Genomic DNA, 20,662 nt, shown 5'->3' with positions numbered 1-20,662 from the left:
GTTATATTCATTAATTTATATGCATACATTGAATTAATATATTTATTTATTTGTAAACGGTCAAATCGTCCGCTGAAAGCAGCATAATATTATGATAATAATAATAATATAATAGATCCCAATAATAACATAAAAATAAAATCGTATTATACGAGAATTTCTTTGCAGCATAATGCTTATAATATTATAATAGTAATAAATCATATAGTTTAAGAGTTTATAAATGTTGTTTATAATGTCATAGCAGCTTGTAAAGTTATCTACTCATCGTGTAAAAACATATTTGTGTAATATAGTATATATAGATGTGAATTTAAACTATACTTTAAAAGTTATTTTTTTTAGACTTTTTTACTTAAATAGTTAGTAAATTATCTAATTACATTAATAGTAAATAGTTCATTACAAGAACTTAGACTTATCCAGTTAATTTGAAAAACCACAATACGTTTAGTTTAATAAAAGCCATGTTTAAAAAATGGCGTTATAATGTGTGTATCTATACTTTAGTTAAAATAAATATGTCAATAAATTATTTGTTTTGCATAATCTATATCAGTGGCCAGTGTTACGATTATTTGAAACACAAAGTAACAAATAAATATTCTTTGATGTAGTAATAGTTTAGTTGACATAAACATTGAACTACTTAAACCACTATAGATACAAAAAGAAAGAATATAGTTGGTACAATAAAGTGCATTTTAAGAAAATATTTGATACTATTTTTTTTTAACGAATGTTAGAAAATCACTTTGATATATTATGTGTTTCTTGGGTGTTGGGGTGATAATTAAATAAAAACGAAATAATTACATTTTTTTAGCCGAGTTAATAGCTTGCATATTTTTGTCCATATTGACTTCTAACTTTTAGAGATAAAAATATATTGTTTGTTAGCTATAATCAACTATTTCATCTTAACGCTCTTAACGTTTACTTCTATTTAATAAAAGTTAATATTCGTAATTAGCTGCCCCCCGCCCATTTGAATATATTATATTATATTATTTAATATACATAAACTCAATATGAAATGACATATTGATATTATTATTATATTAGTATATGCATTACAACGGCGTACAATACCTATACAGTATATATTAAATATATATAAATATGTAATAAGAATAAGAATAAAAACAGAGTTTGAACGATTTAAGTGTCATTAATATCCTCGATATGGTTTTTCTACTTCTATAGAAGTTTAATATATATGTATATAATATCATGTAAAACTATATATACATATATATACTAAGTATTAAAATATCACGATATATAATGGTGCATGTACTAGTCACTACGACTATCACTACGGCACTACTTATACGCATAACGACATGTGATGTGCTCTCTTGCATATGTATATAATATTATAAACTATTATAAAGAACAAATAATAATATGGTGAACATCGACTTAGTTTTACCAAGCATCACGTCGGCAATATTATATTTAATGAAATTATATACACACGTATAATATATTATAATACTGTATTATATAATATATGGTAAAACGATATGCGTCGAGCGACCGAAAACTATGCAGTCGTATACTAGCACGCGTAACGTAAAATGAATTATTCAACATTGCACTAAGTGCAGTTTGCATTCGAACGTTACGCGAGTGCTTGGGCACTAACGACATTAATACATTATATGTATTTATAATAATAATAACAATATGCAATTAAACATCACACAAGTCGTGCAGCGTAAAACGGATCGGAGGCAGAAGCATGCACTGCGGCATCGATGTATATTATTGACGCGTGTCGACAGGTGCCGATAAATCCGTAGTTCTGCGTGTATAATATAATAATATATACCTAAGGTATTTATGCACGCGATTATACAGGATTTTCTGTGCCAACGAATGCTCGTAATATATACAGTCGAAATCCGTATAAAAGCGATCGCATCACAGTCCGGTCCGATGTGCAATAAAAACTGTATACGTGTATTGAGTGCATGTCATATTATACTATAGTAATATAGATGATCATCGTAATACGACTACATAATAATAATATTATATTGTATCAACGTTCAAATAACCCGTACGACGTATGTGCAATGATCGGAACCATATGTATGACTCGATAGGGCGGTTTCGGACTTTGGGGGTCTAAGTGCCGATGATAGCGATTCGCCAAAGTCATCTGTCATCTTTATTTATTATTCAAATTTAGATTTTTTTTGAATAATTCCTAAGTAGTATACTTAAAGACAATAATATCTTTAAATAATCATGTTTTTTTTTAGTACTATTTAAGCCAGTGTTTCAATATAATCCTCTGACCACAAAATATTACCCTTAATATCTGTACGAAGTTAAATAACTCAAAAGCTACTCATCCGAATTTCGATATAGATACGTCAACATTTTCTTTAAAGCCGTTTGCGCTAACGACCATTTACATGAAAAAAGGGTGTCACGGATCAAGAGTTTTTTCTCATTAAAAAAAAGAATAGATGGTATTGCCAAAATGACACTCCCCATAAATTATATGGCATATAACAAATCTAAGTATTTGAAAACATGGTCCTTAAGTAGGCATACACTTAAAATAAAATTTCAGAAATCAGAATTTTGATACATTTATTATTAACGGGAAACACTCGGGGGTGAGCATATTCAGTGAAAATCCCGTTGTACACTAGCATGGTAAATGGTCAGGAAAATATCGCCGTCGACTTTGAAATTACTGACGAATGGCATTATAATAACGGTTTTCATGTAAAAAATTGTCGTCGATCGTAAATGCCTATAGTGATGTAACTATAGGCGCTACGCCATCATAGACTACCTACACTCGAGTACCTACACTCGGCGGCAGGTTAAGTTTTCTTCGATGGGTTTCCTTATAGCCGCGCTCGTCTGACGTCAAATTATTATAAGTCATTATTTAGCCGTTGACGCGTGCAGCCTTTCCATGCGTTATTCACTATATAATACATAAATGTGTTATATTTAGAGGCACGTTCTTCGAAATAATTACGAAATTATAGGCATCTTGGAAAACCAAACCGCTCGTGCTGTAGCGGTTCGCCATTAAATTTACATCGAACGGTGCTGCGTAATATATTATGTTTAAGAATTTCAATCGAACAACAAAATTATTGTTACTGTATATAATAGCGTATATACGTAACTATTCAAATATCAGAACTATTGTAGAGAAATGGCGAGAAATTTTCAATTTCAAAATCTGTTTGTTTGATTCTGTTATTTAATTTGTTAGATAATTTATGAATTCTGCACATATAGTGCCGAGTGTGTGGTATATCTATTTCATATCATCATAATATTTCCAAACTGTTTTTGTAATTATATATTGTATTGACGAACAAGTAAAGGAATAATAGGTTTAAAAGTCGACTTCAGACGCGGTGAATCAAGTACATTAATATAGAAGATAAGGAATTTGTGAAAGATCTGTTTCCCGATATACCTATCGGTTATGTACGTACATATATATTTATATAATTTAATATGATATAATGTATATATAATAAATTGTCTTAAGATGATGAGGGACGGCTGCACGCAAATTCTTAACTTAAGTTAGGTCAGGTAATTATCATAGCGGCAAAATAAACGTTTTTTTACAATATAATACCATAATATACAGAGTGATTTTTATTTTATCATCAACCAGTAAACTGCAACATCGTATACCTACACACGACCGTATATTATCATATTTTAAATATTTTGAATTTCCGAGAATAAAATCATTAAGTGTTAAACAATAAGTCACACATATATCACGATACAGGTATTGTATACGCCCTTAACATGTCCCGTGGGAGTAAATAGTGGAAGTGAAGGGGAAAAATCTCTATTTTCGAAAGAGTCCCAAATTAAGTCCTCATTGAATAAGTAGTATATTTATAATTTGTTTTATAGAATTAAAAAATTAAACTTATTTACATATTTATCTCATTGATAACACGCAAATAATTGTGATAATATAAACCTAAATAAAATTGCAAAAAAAAAATATATGTATATATAATATATGACTTTATACGAATATATCGTACTATATTATATTAAGTAAGCGATTATTTTTTTTCTTTATTTTTATGAATATTAATTGAGTGTGAATGGCGTAATACAATCCTCCCCCACCCATAACAAAAGTATTTTACCGTCTATAATATACATTATACATAGTACACGGGAAACTTCGATCAATATAAAAGCTATTATCAATTTGTACCCATGGACCTTAAAAAATAATACCACGTAAACTTGTCCACGGTGTACACCTATCATATATAATATTATATTATACAACGTTAGCTGAATAATGATATATCGAAAATCACTCTGTATATTATACGCTACAGATCGCAGAAGATCATAATTCTATATACAGCGGCGAAACAAAATATAATATCGAGATTCGAGGGGATTAGTTGCTTCGAGAAAATAATGTCGCAGACTATTATCAGTAAGGCTAGGATATATTTTATAATAATATGTATTATTGCATTAGTAAGCATTTTTGCCACGTCTTTTTAAAGACATAGTTGGTAATATCCACGTATCGCTTAATATTGATACAAAATAATATGGTGTGTTTTTTATTTTACTTATTTTAACTGTAAACTCGAAAAATTTATGATTTGCAAAGATGGAGAGTCGCCTATATTGGTCCACGGATTTTTGGTTTAGTTCATAAATTTTATAAAAAGTAACTTTATTCAATTCAATTTAAAATCATATAATAGATATTACGCTTCTTCATAGTTAATAATAAATTGGAAACTATAGGGATAAATTAATTGTGTATTTTGTTACACTATTTTATATATTTCTTATTATTATAAATATACTAGCTCTAATTATTAAGAAATCTACGCGGACGACGATCACGGTCATTGTCAGGTAATTCGGGGTTAGCTACAATTTAGGTTCGTTTCACCGCTAAAACTATATATTGTGTGTAATATTATTATAAAATCGCGTCGTATGATAACGGTATAGATAATATAGCTAAGTACAAAACAATAACTAGTATAATGTGTAGTTTGGGTGTAATAATGCAATGCAATACAATATTACCGTTCGCGTCGCTGCCGGTCATCGCGTATCTCGGGTAACCGTGATATGATAGATTCCTGTTGGTGCCCAATGCGAAATCGTCCTTGGTCCATTGCAGCTGTCCGGCAAGATCGGCAACTCTACACGGTAGCGAAACCGTCGAGTCCACTACCGCATTCAGATCCTCTGGTTCGACGACGAAAGATTGTTCGTTTGACGACGCCCGACCGGCGGAGGCCATCACTAAGGCCACGCACATGACAAAAATCTCCAGTCGATTCGTCATACTCGTTCATCTGCGAACACCGCGTAGTAATTTATTAACATCGATGTTATATTAAGTGTATTATTATTATTATTATTATTATTATTGTTAGGGTCAGTATATATTATAAATATTTAAAAAACTCTGAACAAAATATATATTATGCAACATACGATGCCCAAAAAATATATGCCCAAACTATATTATAATATGATGGTAATGTAACAATTATAAATATATATGTTACATGACACTTATATGTATACGTACTGCTGCTGACCAATGCATTATTAACACACACATATAGTTGTAAGGCCTATGGCCAAGCCACGAATGTATAGTAGGTAGTCAGTCGATAATACACCTTAGACATAAAGGATTGCAGGACTCCGTATGACTGCTTTAAGGTCATTTTTAGTATAGAAGATAATTATCGTGAGTAGCATTATTTATAATTATTTAATACTTAATAAAAGTTAATAACACCTGAAACAGAATCCTAGTTATTTATATTATATTTAAGATTCTTACATTGTACCCCTGGCTACGGAAGCTATATCTGTAGAGTCCTACGACTCTCCCTGGATATCCCATATTTAACTGGTTATCCTCCGACCACGTTACAGTAATATTATGCCTTTAGAACCATAAAAAATATATGAAATTTTGCCTTTTGTTCGTTATATTCGTTTAAAATATTATTATGCTATGCATTTTTAATAGAAACTATATATTACATTTTTGCGAGAGTGAAACCCGCATTTTTGCGGGTGTCTACGAATACTGCTTACAGGCAATTTTTAGATTTGTAAGCTCGACAAGAAAAAAAAAGGTTGTGAGGGGCTTATGAGATACGTCCTAAAACACTTAATCCGATTGACTAAAAGAAAAATCACTTTAGACGGATACGTTTTATCGTATTGCTGCGATTCGTGTATGTAGGTAGGTGTATACACGGAATTCATTTCGAAGAGTTCGTGTGTGTCGCAAACTCGAGCGACAGAGATATCAAAAGAGTCTTACGAGTTGCGATATAATATCACATCACCTGCAACACCATTTTTGTAATACGAATTTTTATAATTTTTATGTGGAAGGTATTTTATCTATACACACAATATACTTAAGCACACACCCGTGACGGATTTAGTAGATGCGAGGGGTGACGTTGATTTAAGTGCCTCACTTAGATTTTTTTTAACTATACTATACTATAGGCATCTATATAATATATGCATGCAAAATAATAATTTAAAAGTGTTAAAAAAAGACAAATTTTGCTTTACCCGCACTTGGAAAATTGTTTTTAAAAAAACCCGCCCTCAGACATACTTATATTGTATGCTTATTTTGTGTACTCAACGAACGATCCATAATGTGCGTTCTTATTATTTAATTTAACTTATAAAAAGACGACCTGTCGAAAAAATTGGGGTGATTCCAGTCGTTAGATGAATTACCGTGTACATATTAAACTTGATATAAAAATATATAATATTATATTTAAACTTTTTTAAATTTGATGTAATTACAATATTATAAATTTAATACCTATAAATACTCGTACATTTCATTATTTTTAGTTGATTAATATATTATCCTATTTCTAATAAAATATAATATAGAATTATAGAACCATATTATGAGAGTAAATCCACAACCAGTCAAAAGTCCTTTTTTAAATCAGGACACATAAACATGTATTAATATTATTATTTTCAAACAAAACATGGGCAAGCCCAATACAATACACAATTCATAATTATTATTAAGTACAAGGTATAATAACTGAAACAATATTATATTATATAAATCAGTAAACGAATTAATTAAACAAGCATGACAATAACGCCAAAATGTAAATAAGTTCTTATTATAGTTATTTTTTTAATATAAAATATATATACTAAAACAATCGTTTTAAGAAATTAACTTAAAAATCGGAAATCGGAAATCGTAATCTTATCTTGAATACAGGGAAACTGAATTTAACAAAATTAAAAAGTTCGGAAATATCGAAATAAGACCATTAATTAATGTTTCCAAAGAAGATAAATATTATCAACCCGAGTCCTTTTATCGGAGAAGAGAGCTAAGGTTTTAGTAGGAGAGTAGCTGGTAAGTTATACAGTCGTGTAGAGAATGCAATGACACGCGATCAAAACCGTTACGATTGTTATTATAATAATATAATATAATAATAAAAATAATAAAATCGTTGTGCGACGGCGGAGACGATAAAGTGTACTAACTCGTATAATGTTATATATAGGACGGCGAGCACGCGATAACGACTACAAAAGCTAAATCGTCTTCGGCAGTGGCGTTAAGAGGCGAAGGTTGGTTTTTTTTCTGTTGTTGTTATGAAAAGCGATGATCGAAATCGTTATAATATTATGTACCGGCTTCCGATTTTACAATTATTGTTATTATTATTGGTTTTTGTGTTGACTTATAACTTATATACTAATATAATACCAGCAACGGAATGAGCTTAAAATAACGGTCGGGCTACGCCCTGTGCAGTGTATGTGTATAATGTGTATATATAATATATACTATGTACGTATAGCAGCAAGCAGCAGCTATATAATATATTCCTTCGAATGGAACGAGTAAAAAAAAAAATTAATAAATAATAATAATGAGAAGAAGAAGAAAAAGTAGGTGGAACATCGCTAGAAGCCGTTTTTGTTATCGCGTCGATAAACGGACGTTTGTGTCTACGAATATATATTTTTTATATTGTTATAATATAATATTATTATTATATCGTCGTCGTTGTCGTCGGATGATGATGATAAACGTGCTCACCAGTTTTCGAATTCGATCACAAACGCCTCCAATGCAGTCGATGTATAATAATTTACCTTCAAATAAATTATACATAGGGGACGACGACGACAACGACAATAATAATAATTATTATTGTCACTCATCTCGAAGACATATTATTATTATTTAATATTGTCAAACGTTAAATTATTGTTATACGCACAATACATAATATTATGTTAGTATAAGATAGAAAGACTTATAGCAGGTACGCCCGTAGATAATGTCGCCAGTATACACCTATACATAATTTAATAATTATAATTACGGGCGGGAATTAATGTTCGGATTGTACAGAAGATATATTTCTAAGATAAAAAATAAATAATATCATAATAATGACGACGAATTCCGGCGGTATTCAGGTGGCCGTTTAAAGAAGAAGAAAAAATTCGTCCGCAAACCCGAGATGCGCCGAAAGCATACGCCCTGCGTGGAGTTTTTCTACTCGGTCGTATCTAAATAGCGTAATACAACAATGGTCATGGTAAGTACAACTACGCATTATAACAAAGACGACGACAAAGGCGAGCGAACGGCGATTTCAATCGATGCCGATAAAAAAAAAAACTCGTTACCCACAAACTTTTTAGTCGTACCACTCTATGATATTGCACTACGTACACCTATGTATATTATTTAAACAATCTCAATAACGGCGGAAAATGACCAAGTACAAGTCACTGTTTACTCATAAAACAAGTTATTTTCAATTAATTAATCGTAGGTAGTTAATAAAAAGTAATAAAAATTAAATTATACTTATACAATTTACGGACCAACCTGAATTAGTTTAAGCTTCTATAAACTAAAGCCACGCTTATTTTGAATTATAATTACACAATGTAGTTTTCACCATATTAAAAAAAAAAAACAGAAAAGTAAGACCCCTTCCCCCAAAAAAAAGAAAAGAATTTCCAGTAAAGTAGAAAATAAAAATGTATTGGGTAGTAAAAGAATAATAACTAAAATGCGGGTCGAGAGTCCCCAATAAGGTTAAAGCTCTCTGCGCTAGACGACTATTATTATAAGTAAGTTGGTAGGTATATAATATACAAGACGACAACGACGATTTTGAGTAAGCGGTCGTGTGCACAACGCGACGATATCATTACGTGCGTGTAGTGTGTATATATATATTTATATAGGTAAGTATAGGTAATGCACCTGTATACGACATAATTGGATGACGATAGTGCCTCGTAAATGCAGTTTACAATCCATAAGTATTACACACACACGCGCACTCAAATCAAAATATATTATATGGTTGTCGACAACGGTGAGTGGGGGAGGTGTTGATAAGGGAGGGCTGAGAATTCCACCCTTTAAGATTAATTCACTGTTTAGTGTTTAAATTCAGTGCTACCATAATAATTTACAATAATATACATATATTATAATATTATTGAGATTTACAACAAATAATATTCAAATGATTATTCAATTTACAAATACTTTTTTTTAACTAATAATAAACTAATTAAATGACGAATTAAATTATTTAAGGTATACCTATGGTTTTTAAAAACATCATAATATTATTTAAAAAGTAATATATTAATATGTATTACAGAAAAAAGTTTGCCTATACCCCCTTTAAAAAAACATTTATGGACATCAGCTTTCAGACTTTCAGTGGCATATTATATGATATATTATTATAGCATATATTATAATATAGGACATGGATCAGCTGATTCTATAAAACTAAATTCGATTAATTATCACTAACACATTGTAATACAAGATAATATAATATAATAATATGAAAAATGTATTTTACCATAGATTATTTTTCTGTAAATATTATGGTAATTTTTTAATTTTAATTATAAAACTATTATTGACATTGATATGAATATAAATTGGAAAACTATTTGTTAACTATTTACTTATATGTATAGACTATAGATACTTCTATACTATATAACCACAACATATAGGTATGAAAAAAAAATACTTTACCTAACTAATTTTTTTATTTTATAGCATATTACAGTAATGCGGTATATTAAACTAAAATATAATGGTGATTTATTTTAATTTAGCGTTTAAAGAACAAATTACGAACAAAAATTACGGATAGGTAGGTAGTTTATTAAATACGAAAAACAAAAAACTATTTGTTTATAATATATTTTATAGAAATTTGTGGTTGTTTTAATTTATTCTTATTGTACTTTAATTAAGTGTTAATTATATATTGTATAAGTAAAATGTATATATTTATATACAATTACTATATAGAGTTACAAGGGATAAGGAATATATTAGATATAATTTTTTACTTATACAGTATTAAATATAAATTCTAAATGACCAACGGATGTTATTTAACGGAATATAACTGCAGGTTTATCGACCATGAAAATGACCGATCGCAGCAATTGGGACAATCGGTAAACTACTCCCGTCGTATTAAACTGTTGGTATACTCGCGGCGTTTATTATTTAGTCGCCGTTGTTTCTACGTCTGCGGTCGGCAAAGCGACATTTTTTTCGTGCAGTTTGTCTATGTAACAAACAGATGACGTTTATATTTTCATAATATGCGGAATTACTCGATGATAAACGCGCAATTGATTTTCGAACGAACCTCTACGCGGTGATAATGTGATATAGACTAAAAATACAATCGCTTTCTTGAATATTATTTTGTTATAATATTATATATTATTATGAGATCATGGTCTTCGCCCACCGCAGATGTGCATGTATACGGGTACGTTTTTTACGAACCGTATAATTTCGACGGCGCCGAGGCAGTGTATAATTTTCGGATTTTCCGCGTCGAACTCCTGCACCACATCATATTATGTATACCTACGTACTCGCATATATGCGATACCTTTAATTGAAATAGGTATATTGATATATAGTGTACATACGATATTATAATGTAGGTATTGGTTGTTAACGATATATTGTTATATTACCATTGACGCGAAGACGTGCAAAACGCGATCAAATATCCATGAGGGATGCTGGATTATGAGGCGGCTTAGTTAAAATAAGAGAAGGAGGAGATGATTAAAAGTTCAGGCAATTGCACGCCTTATAAATTTAAAATAAGCCTCGAAATCATGTTATTTATTATAAACGATAAAATAAATTTAAAATTTTATCTAATCTTTCGATTAGTTTGAGCATTTAAAACGACACAATTATATCTAAAAATTAAATATCTGATTATTATGATCTTATGATCTTTTTGAGAAAAATCTATTCATTGTTGGATTAGTAATTAAACAATTATTTTGTAATAGAAAACAATTACTGAATACATCGAAAAGAGCCATCCGTGAAATAAAATTGTATTTTATTTTTAAGAATGCAGTGCTATAAATACTATTCAAAGTCTAAAAACATTTTTATTATATTTTTCTAAAACTTATAATATACAATAAATTCAGTTAATTTTTAATCTTAAATTATACTTAAACAAAAAGCTATACTTTTAAAAGTATAATTTTAATAAATTTCCTCTATTCGTGTCTCAAATATTATTATTATTTTTCACAAAATATACAATAGGATCAAGCATCGAGACTAGTACCTACTTAGAATAATCTTATGACTATGCACGTAATATTTGATGTTAAAAACATGAAGTGTATAATATCATGAAGGTACGTAAACTGTAAGGTAAAAGTATTCAACCGTATTGCCGTAATCGGAGTTGAGGTAATGGCGAGTAGGTAGGTAAAAAGTAATAATAAAAGTTGACGTATATATTAATAATAATATTTATTTGTAAAACGCTATATCGTCGATAAGTAAGTATTCTTAAAAATTTCACAAATCATGATTTAAATAGAATAAATGCATTATAAAAGGTTGCATGGTGGGAGGGTGAGGTGAATGTCATGCTTGGTGAATCACTCACTATATTACTAACAGTATTATTATAACATTATAATGTGCACACGAAAACAGTGTTCCCGTACAGATTCGAATGTCGAAGCCATGTTGTTAGTATATAAATATTACACGTCATATTATGCATTATAATAGTATTAACATAATATGACATTAAACAAACGGAACGTCGGGATGGCATACAATAACACGAATTTAGACTAAAACGCCCTAAAATCACAAAAAGTTTTGCAGCAATACGCTTTGATGTATATATACACAGAACACAATAATTATTTATTATTACTACGCATGTGTACGATTTGCTGTCCGGATATCATCTGTATAGTATTCCCAAATCACAGCCCGATATAAGAGATTGACAATGTGCAGTTCCGGGTCCGTTAAAAAAATTGTTGTGAAATACATTCCGATACCCGTATTTATACTCGTGCATATTACTATTATAATAATTTTATTGTGATGCAATATATTTTGTATATTCACAGTTAATATTATAATGACTCGTAATTAACGAGATTTGTGGACTTGTAGTGTACGTGTATTACAAAACTGCCTATGCCTAACTAGATGTATTAATGAGCCGCTTGTAAAATATTACTGCAACTTCGTCGTGCTAGGAGTTCTCTTACTCAGAAATATTGCAACGATCTAAATGGGTTTTTAAATCGAATTCCAAAAACTCATAATAATTAATAATTATAATGGTTTGTTAATCGAGATGCGCGTTTTCTATATATTATGTATAATTGTATTTAAAAAAACAATAATACACGTAAAGGTTAACGCGATTACCATATAATTTATGATTATTCGAACACTATAATATGGATATATATACGTGCACGATGACATTCGATCATAAATATATATCTAAATTATAAAATACGACCGATAAATATCTCTACGGATAGAAACGGTTTTCTGAATTATATTATACGCGACGGTGTGTACCAGTATACAGAAATTAGTCGAAACTCGAAATTCCACTAATGACCTACTGTGTCCATACAACACGGGTATAATATGAGTGTATGTGTGGATTTGTGTGTGTGAATAATAGATACATAATATTATAATAAGGGTTTATCGAAACGATCTAAATGGTCCGACAAAAATGTAAAACAATAAAACGGTTTAATTGAATTCCGAACGAACCGATTTTGAACCGAACGATGCGTACAGTATAATATTTAATATGCGTTGCCTATATAATATAATATAATGATAGACGTCTGTAGTTTTTAGAAGTTTACAGGCGTTACCGTAGCATAAATACGTAGGTAGGTATATGTAAATATATTATATAGTACTGTAATATACACTATCATATTATACAAACATAATATTATACAGAGTAATCAGCATTTTGTCTTACAAGAAATTTCTTATTGATATAGACATGCAAAATAAATAGTTAACGTAATTTTAAGTTATCAAAACAATTTTATTTATCATTTTTATTTTTATCTATTTTAGTTATATTTATTTTATCATTGCAATGTTTCAGGTTTCGATATTAAACTAATAGAGTTATTGGTATTCTTATGGTTTTAAACAGGTCTGAGCTCTAAACTTTGAATAGGTAAAGTGCCTATAATTAATTAATCGTTCATGATTTGGTTTCTATTCGCTGAAATATACTGAAAAATATTCCGATTCGATAATGATAAAAGAAAAATAGTAAGAAATATTGTTTTCGAAAAGCATTTTATTACTTAATCATCTTAAATTATGTTTAATTGCGTAAACTACATATTATTAGGTATACAATATTATTTTTCTATTTTGCATGTTTAATTTATACGAGATATTATTTTTGTAACACGAAACTCTAATCATCACCCAGTATATAAAATACAACAATCAATGTGTGTCAGATATCGGAGATATTATAAGTAATAATAAATAATATATAATATATTATATTTTATCGGACGGGTCACATTAACGTGCTAACGTATCGTGTACGGACATTTCGAGCGGCAGTTCTTCGAGTTATTATATTATTATCATAAAATAAACGCAGTAAATTGACTCAAAACAGCGCTAAGCTCGCGGTTAACAAAAACCTATACGCATAAAAATAATAATATTATAATCACCGTGGCACACACATCCGCCTCGTTATGTATTACACTTTGAATATTTAATCGGCTTATGGACAGATTTTAGTCTACGCGTGTACACACAAACACACAATACACACACTACTCTGATCGCCGATCATTTACGGTTTATTTATTTATATATATATATATATATATATATTTTGGACTACAACAATATCATAATTGCATACCCGATACCCGTTCGACCTGTTTGTCTGCGGTTTCGTCGCATATTATATGTAAGAACAACATCCTATCAAAGTTTTTAACGGAAATTTTATTACGAGCAAAAAAAAAAATTACGTGCACGAAACTGCACGACGATTGTTATAACATTATGTTACACTATATCTTGACGGGAACAGAAGGTGCTTTGTACGTTTAATTTTTTTTATAAATCTTGAGATCACACGCGTGTTATTATTTATATATATATATATAATATAATTTTTTCCACTTCACGGTTCTTCATACTTATCGTGTACACCGCCAATGAGTTGGTCGTCATTAATTATCGTTATATACCCACGTAGGTACCCAATCATTATTACGTCTTATTAGGTACACTGCAGCGACAACTAAACCCGTAGATCTAATTGCACTGAGAACTCGACTTGAAATTACAATATAAAATTTGATTCCGATATAGAAAAACGGTGGTGGGTGTGCTCTGTTCGTGTATAAAATATTTCACTATTATTTTCGGTAACCTTGTCCGAAAGGTATATATACGCGTAAACGCTATATAATTAGAGCTGCGAATTACATGCAGTGTACTATATCTGTATCATGATATGTTATACGGACAAGATTGCGAAAACCGGGTATAAAGAGGATAAGATATAAGCAAATCGTTCAATCAGATCAAATCTCTTAATCGCGCGAACGCAATCATAATCCTACCTATAACTCGAGAAAAATAGACAGAAACTAATATATAATGCTTTATAATATAATTTATGAGTGATTGCTATACACACAGGTTACGACCGGTCTTAAGACTTTTTGATCAGCAAAACACTCAAACACATTTGAAATTTCGTTTTAAAAAGAATCCTCTTGTTGATTGAACTGTAGACAAGGTTGAAACATTTGTGCCGGTAAGAAACATATACCAAACGATTTGAAAGTTTTAATGACAATAAATTGTGATCTTGTAGTTACTGCTCTTTTTTCTTTAGGGGGTATTTTTCGTATTTCATAACTTATCAATGAAGATTACGTGTGCCTATACGATTATCGAATTATACAATGATTGACCGCTAAAATAATGACAGCTTCGAAAAGTGAAGCCCGTCAATACACGACAACTTAATATCATAATAATATCGGATGATGTTTGTATATAGTTTAAAATCAATCAATTACGACAACCATCGAGTTGATCAATAAAATTAATTAATATGGTATAATATTTATTATAATACACAGATATTAAAATAAATGCAATATTTGACTACAAGTAATACCTATACGAAAAAACTACTTTATGAAATTAATCGTATTCCCATATCTAATGTTTAATAATTCAGCCATTATTCGTTATTAAATTTGTAGTGACAAATTCGACGAATGTATATGTTTAATGAAATGCACTGATTTGAAATCCGTATATAAACACAATCATTATAAACTTTAATCATCCAATAAATTGTAGTTTTTTTTTGTATTTGCCTAACACTGTTGAAATACGCGAGACGCATGCGTATAAAAGACTAAATAGTGATCTATAATATAATATTATTATAACCGTGTACATACCGTCTAAATCGATTGATTTCGTATAAATCTATCTTTGATCTTATTATACTGCAATGCCGTCGCGTCCACGATGTTTTTTAGACCGTATATTATTGCATATAATATACGTACATGATACGTGTATCCTCAATACATAATATATATATATATATATTATAATAAGAATCGACAAGTAAAATAATCGACGACAACGGTATACGCGTATACATAATTCGGGTCGACTGTAGCGACGGCATACCTAACATTATTATTAATAATCCGGCGTAAAATCGTATAATAATTATATCGAGCGTCGGCCCGTGGCCAGTCGGATGTGACGAGAAAAAATCGCTCATCGAAATCCGTGACCCGGGAGAAGCAGACCACGTTACCGCGGTATACGCGAGCCGGTATTACGGTGGATATACTCACCACGTCCGTCGTTTCCGGACGGTAGTGTTCACGTAAACGACCACGGGCAGCCGTCTGCAAACGCGCAGGTTTTACTCTTAAATAAAAATGTATGATAAATATACCTATAATATTAGGTATTTATAGGTATATAGGTACCTATATTATAGTAGTTATAATAAAATACACCGCGTGTGACGGCAAAGAGAAGAGGAAAGTGATCAAGGGCGGTGCCGGCGGTAGGGGACACTACGAGATTTACCCCCCCCCCCCCGGTGCTTTACATCCACCCGAACGGCGATCTGCTCCGGGCTCGATAAAGAAGTCTCTGTCGCGCACTCTTGTTTCCCGCTCACTACTCTTTCGACTCGCTCACTCCACAGTAGTATATACCTTGCCGGCGCATAATATAATACGTCTGCAGTCAGCTCCATCTCTCGACAGGTGCGTCCGGAACAGCTTTGTATCAATTACTTGCCCTAACGACCCGTTAATGTGCATTGTAACATTCGAATCCACCCCCCCACCCAGCCACTATCACACGCATCGTTGCACCGCCCGGCAGTCGTATAATATGTACATATATATTTTATTTTATCCTCGTTAATTTTTTTTTTGTTTTCCCCAGTACGATCCTTAAATCCTTCGTTTAGAATAATTACGCGTCGCCCGCACACGCGTCAACGCGCTAGTAATGAAAATATATATACATGCGTGTGGGTTATCTATGTGTGTAAAAATACTTATATATAGGTACTGTATTAAACGAAACAAATCACAAAACCACGATGTACGACTCGACAGTCGGCATAGAATGGTTGTTTTCTATAATCGTCTACCATAGAAAAATATTCATTTTTATACCTTGTCCATATTTAAGTGTACACATCATAATTCTATATACGTTTTAAGTGTTTTAACATTAATATATAAAGATGGCTGGTATACCAGCTAATATTGTTTGTTTAAGGATTTTCTAAATGTTGTCGGGAAACACGAACGGTATGATGAATTTTAACTTCAACCGGAATATTATGTGCACGAATCATATTTATGGTTTACCCACAGAACGATATCTTTAGGGTGAGGGAGTTTACGAGTATCTATTCACAAATATAATAACTTACAACTTGAAGACAACCTTTATAAAGTTAGAACGATATATGAGCTGCATAGCCGAATCAGCTTTCTGCTTAAGTCCTACGATTTATTATTCGTATGTATATAATAGTTAACTATATTAAACCGATGAATATAGACCCTAATTTCAACCTCCCCGACCAATCACCGTCGGGATAATAGTGAGACTAGTGTGGGTGTAACTTAAATGAAAAAAAAACTGGTGACGCCGAAATTAACTAGTCTTATGATTACGGACTATACACAATGAGCAACTTTGACCTCCCCCTGAGGGTTTCGATAATCACGCATTTATTAATGGCTTTGAAGTTTGAAGTATAACGAGACTGCATACGTAGAAATTATGAAACCTCTGCAAGCCCGCCTCCCGATGTGCGCGATATATTACGCGATGTAATTATACACCTATAAATGTGTATGCTCTACATCACAGATGCATACTCTCGGGGGCAAGAGGTTTGGGAGGGAATGACGACGTTTCTCGTTTTCCCGGGGCATATACAATATATACGATATATTATACATCATATTGTATAATTTAAAAGAGAAGATATAGGTACGCGAAAAGTGACAAAGTGCGCGGAGTACGAGAGAAACGCCCATATAATTATGATGTGTACCCAGTGACCACACACCGCGGTGGTCGTCGGTGAAACGCGCGCTTTTTTTTTTCTATTCGCTGTGGACGATGACGGACTACCATCATGGACTTATACGCTAAACGCAATAGAGGGTTCGAAAGTACTGCAGTAGAGTGCACACGCTGCCCACAACAACTCTAATATTGATCGATATCATATAATTTCTTCATATAGGTGAATATTGAGGTAGTATTTAGGGGGAGTAAAGTCTCCTCTCGGAGTTTCAAATCATTCTCATAGAAACTATAGTCGTTCAACAACACTTTTTTACAATGTTAATAGATTTACAACACTATATACCTAGTAAATATAATATTACCACTTATTATTTAATTTATGTATTTACTTTATTTGCATTTAGGTATACACATTTAGATATATACACCTAGCTTATGTTAAGTACATGTTTCATTTCAATAATTTGTAAAAATTCCAATCCTCCTAACTCACACATTCAACTAAATATCTGTCAATGTCGATTATTACAATAATGGTTATATAGATATAATAAATATATCGTAAGTATTGAATGAATTTGGGTGTTCTATATGTAAGATAAGTACAAGACTACATTTATGATTTTCTAGCACCTAGAATAATTGTATATTTTTTATTAATTTCAGTCTAATGACAATATTATAGTTATATAAGACTTTCTATGTATTATCTTGAAAATACGACATTTATTTTATTCAATAATATTTAAAAACTCGTATATTTTTATTATATACACTGCATAAATGCACAATAATATCAATTCTCAGATTGACGATATAAATTATTTTCCATAGTAATGTATTATTATATTGTTTTGAATTTTATTTGGTATTTATTTAACTGTAATAACCACTGATTATTATTTTATTGTTATTAATTTAAAAAATTTTGAAAAATAATCGTAAAATATAGCTATACAAAACTTGGAATACCTGAATTAGTATTTATTAAACTAAACGAATATCAAACAAACTAGAAACTACAAAGCGTTTTGAACTTTTTCAATACAGCAAATAGTAATGATTAAATAATATTTGTAGTAGAGAAAAATGTGATCCATTAATGAAAATTTAATTATCCGAATCTGATACCCAGCCAAATCATGATTGAAAATTGTTTTAACTATTCAGTAGATCAGTGTTTTCAAACTGGGGGCCGTGATCCTCTAGGGAGGGGGCCTTGGCTATATGACTGGTGGGCCGTGAAAAGTATAATATATACCTAACCTAATCCTAGTAGGCCATAGAATAATTAATGATTTTGATTAAGGGGGTCCTGACAGTTTCACATTAAATCTAGGGACCCCGCGACAAAAAAGTTTGAGAAGTACTGCAGTAGATCAAAAAACACAAAGTTAAATACGTAAAATAAGGTACCTACGTAAAATAATAATACAATAATAAAAAATACTAAGTATAAGGTTTGCGGTTGTTTTATTTTGTATTTCTTTTGATAGGAATAATAAAATATAAGAACGTTTTACTCCTACGATTTTTTTTCAGTAATCAGTAAAATAATATAATATGTTAGACAACATCAGTGGTCGTCGCAGCCCCTTAAAAATGTAGTTGTCCAGCTATATAATTTTCTGCCCCATATAAGAGTAGGTCTGACCCACGACCTTAATATTTAAAAGTCGATGGCGCAATATAAATATAACATTATCATAACAGTCGTGGGCGTAACTGTATATTATATTCATATATATATGCTGCAGACGCACAGCCATGACACATAGCAAATTGGGTGATTATTTTACAGTAAACGCTCGTTATAAAGAAAAAATTAACGTATTCGAAAATATACTTTTATATTATTTAAATCCATAACAACAGTGTATTGAAAACAATTTCATTTTTATTCCTTTAAATGACATAATTTTTATAATTTTATAGTTATAAATAAACAGAATAGTTTTTTTTACTAGGAACATTTTTATCACTGTGAATATAACTTGTACAATATTTTAATGAGTCCAAATATTTATACCTTTGTTCTCATTTTTTTTTTTCAAAATTATTCACGTCTCAAAAAAAATATTTATACTATGCGTAACAAATTTTTTTCAAAATTATTAATACCTTTTGATATGACGAATGTTATTGTCAAAATAATCGCTCTGTACACAGTTGTACATAGAACTCTAGTCACAGTCGGCGACGATGTCCAATGCACAAAGGCCGCGCGTTCGCCGCAACTGTTGTAAAAACAGAAACCGACGAGTCGATGTTGACCTTTTGCGGATAGCTCGCATTGTCTCCCCTATCGGTATACAATATAACGTTGGTAGGTCGGTAGCAGATATATATAGGTAAGTACTCCGTCGACCGCGGGCGCACCGACAAACGAAACCGCCGATTGTATCGCGCTATTCTCGAGAAGGAGGAACGATCACCACGGTATATATTTATAGATATACAAAGAATATAGCGTTATATAAGCGTACAATAGATGTTTTGAAGAAAAAAATGTTTTAGAGGCCTTGCCGTCGCACAGATCTAAAGTTAAGTTACAGAACGGATAAAAATATAAGAATAATAAAACTTTCAAATACATATTATTATAATCATCAAATA

The 20,662-nt window shown here is 30.9% G+C and overlaps 1 protein-coding gene across 2 annotated transcripts in view; it reads right to left on the bottom strand.

The window, feature by feature from the left end:
- LOC113557202 (irregular chiasm C-roughest protein) overlaps positions 1-20,662 on the bottom strand; it is a 209,240-nt gene that overhangs the window by 175,622 nt on the left and 12,956 nt on the right. Inside the window, exon 2 of one of the 2 annotated variants that reach the window (XM_026962583.1) lies at positions 5,086-5,360. In XM_026962583.1, coding sequence (XP_026818384.1) covers positions 5,086-5,350 — 265 coding nt within the window. In that variant the 5' untranslated portion in view covers positions 5,351-5,360. Of the gene's footprint in view, positions 1-5,085; positions 5,361-20,662 lie in introns of those variants that run through there. The other variant, XM_026962585.1, reaches the window with a different exon arrangement.

The sequence above is a fragment of the Rhopalosiphum maidis genome, chromosome 3 (assembly GCF_003676215.2).
Source record: "Rhopalosiphum maidis isolate BTI-1 chromosome 3, ASM367621v3, whole genome shotgun sequence".
Lineage (NCBI taxonomy): Eukaryota > Metazoa > Arthropoda > Insecta > Hemiptera > Aphididae > Rhopalosiphum > Rhopalosiphum maidis.
Note: the sequence above shows the minus strand (reverse complement) of the source record. Positions and strands in the feature narration are given on the sequence as shown.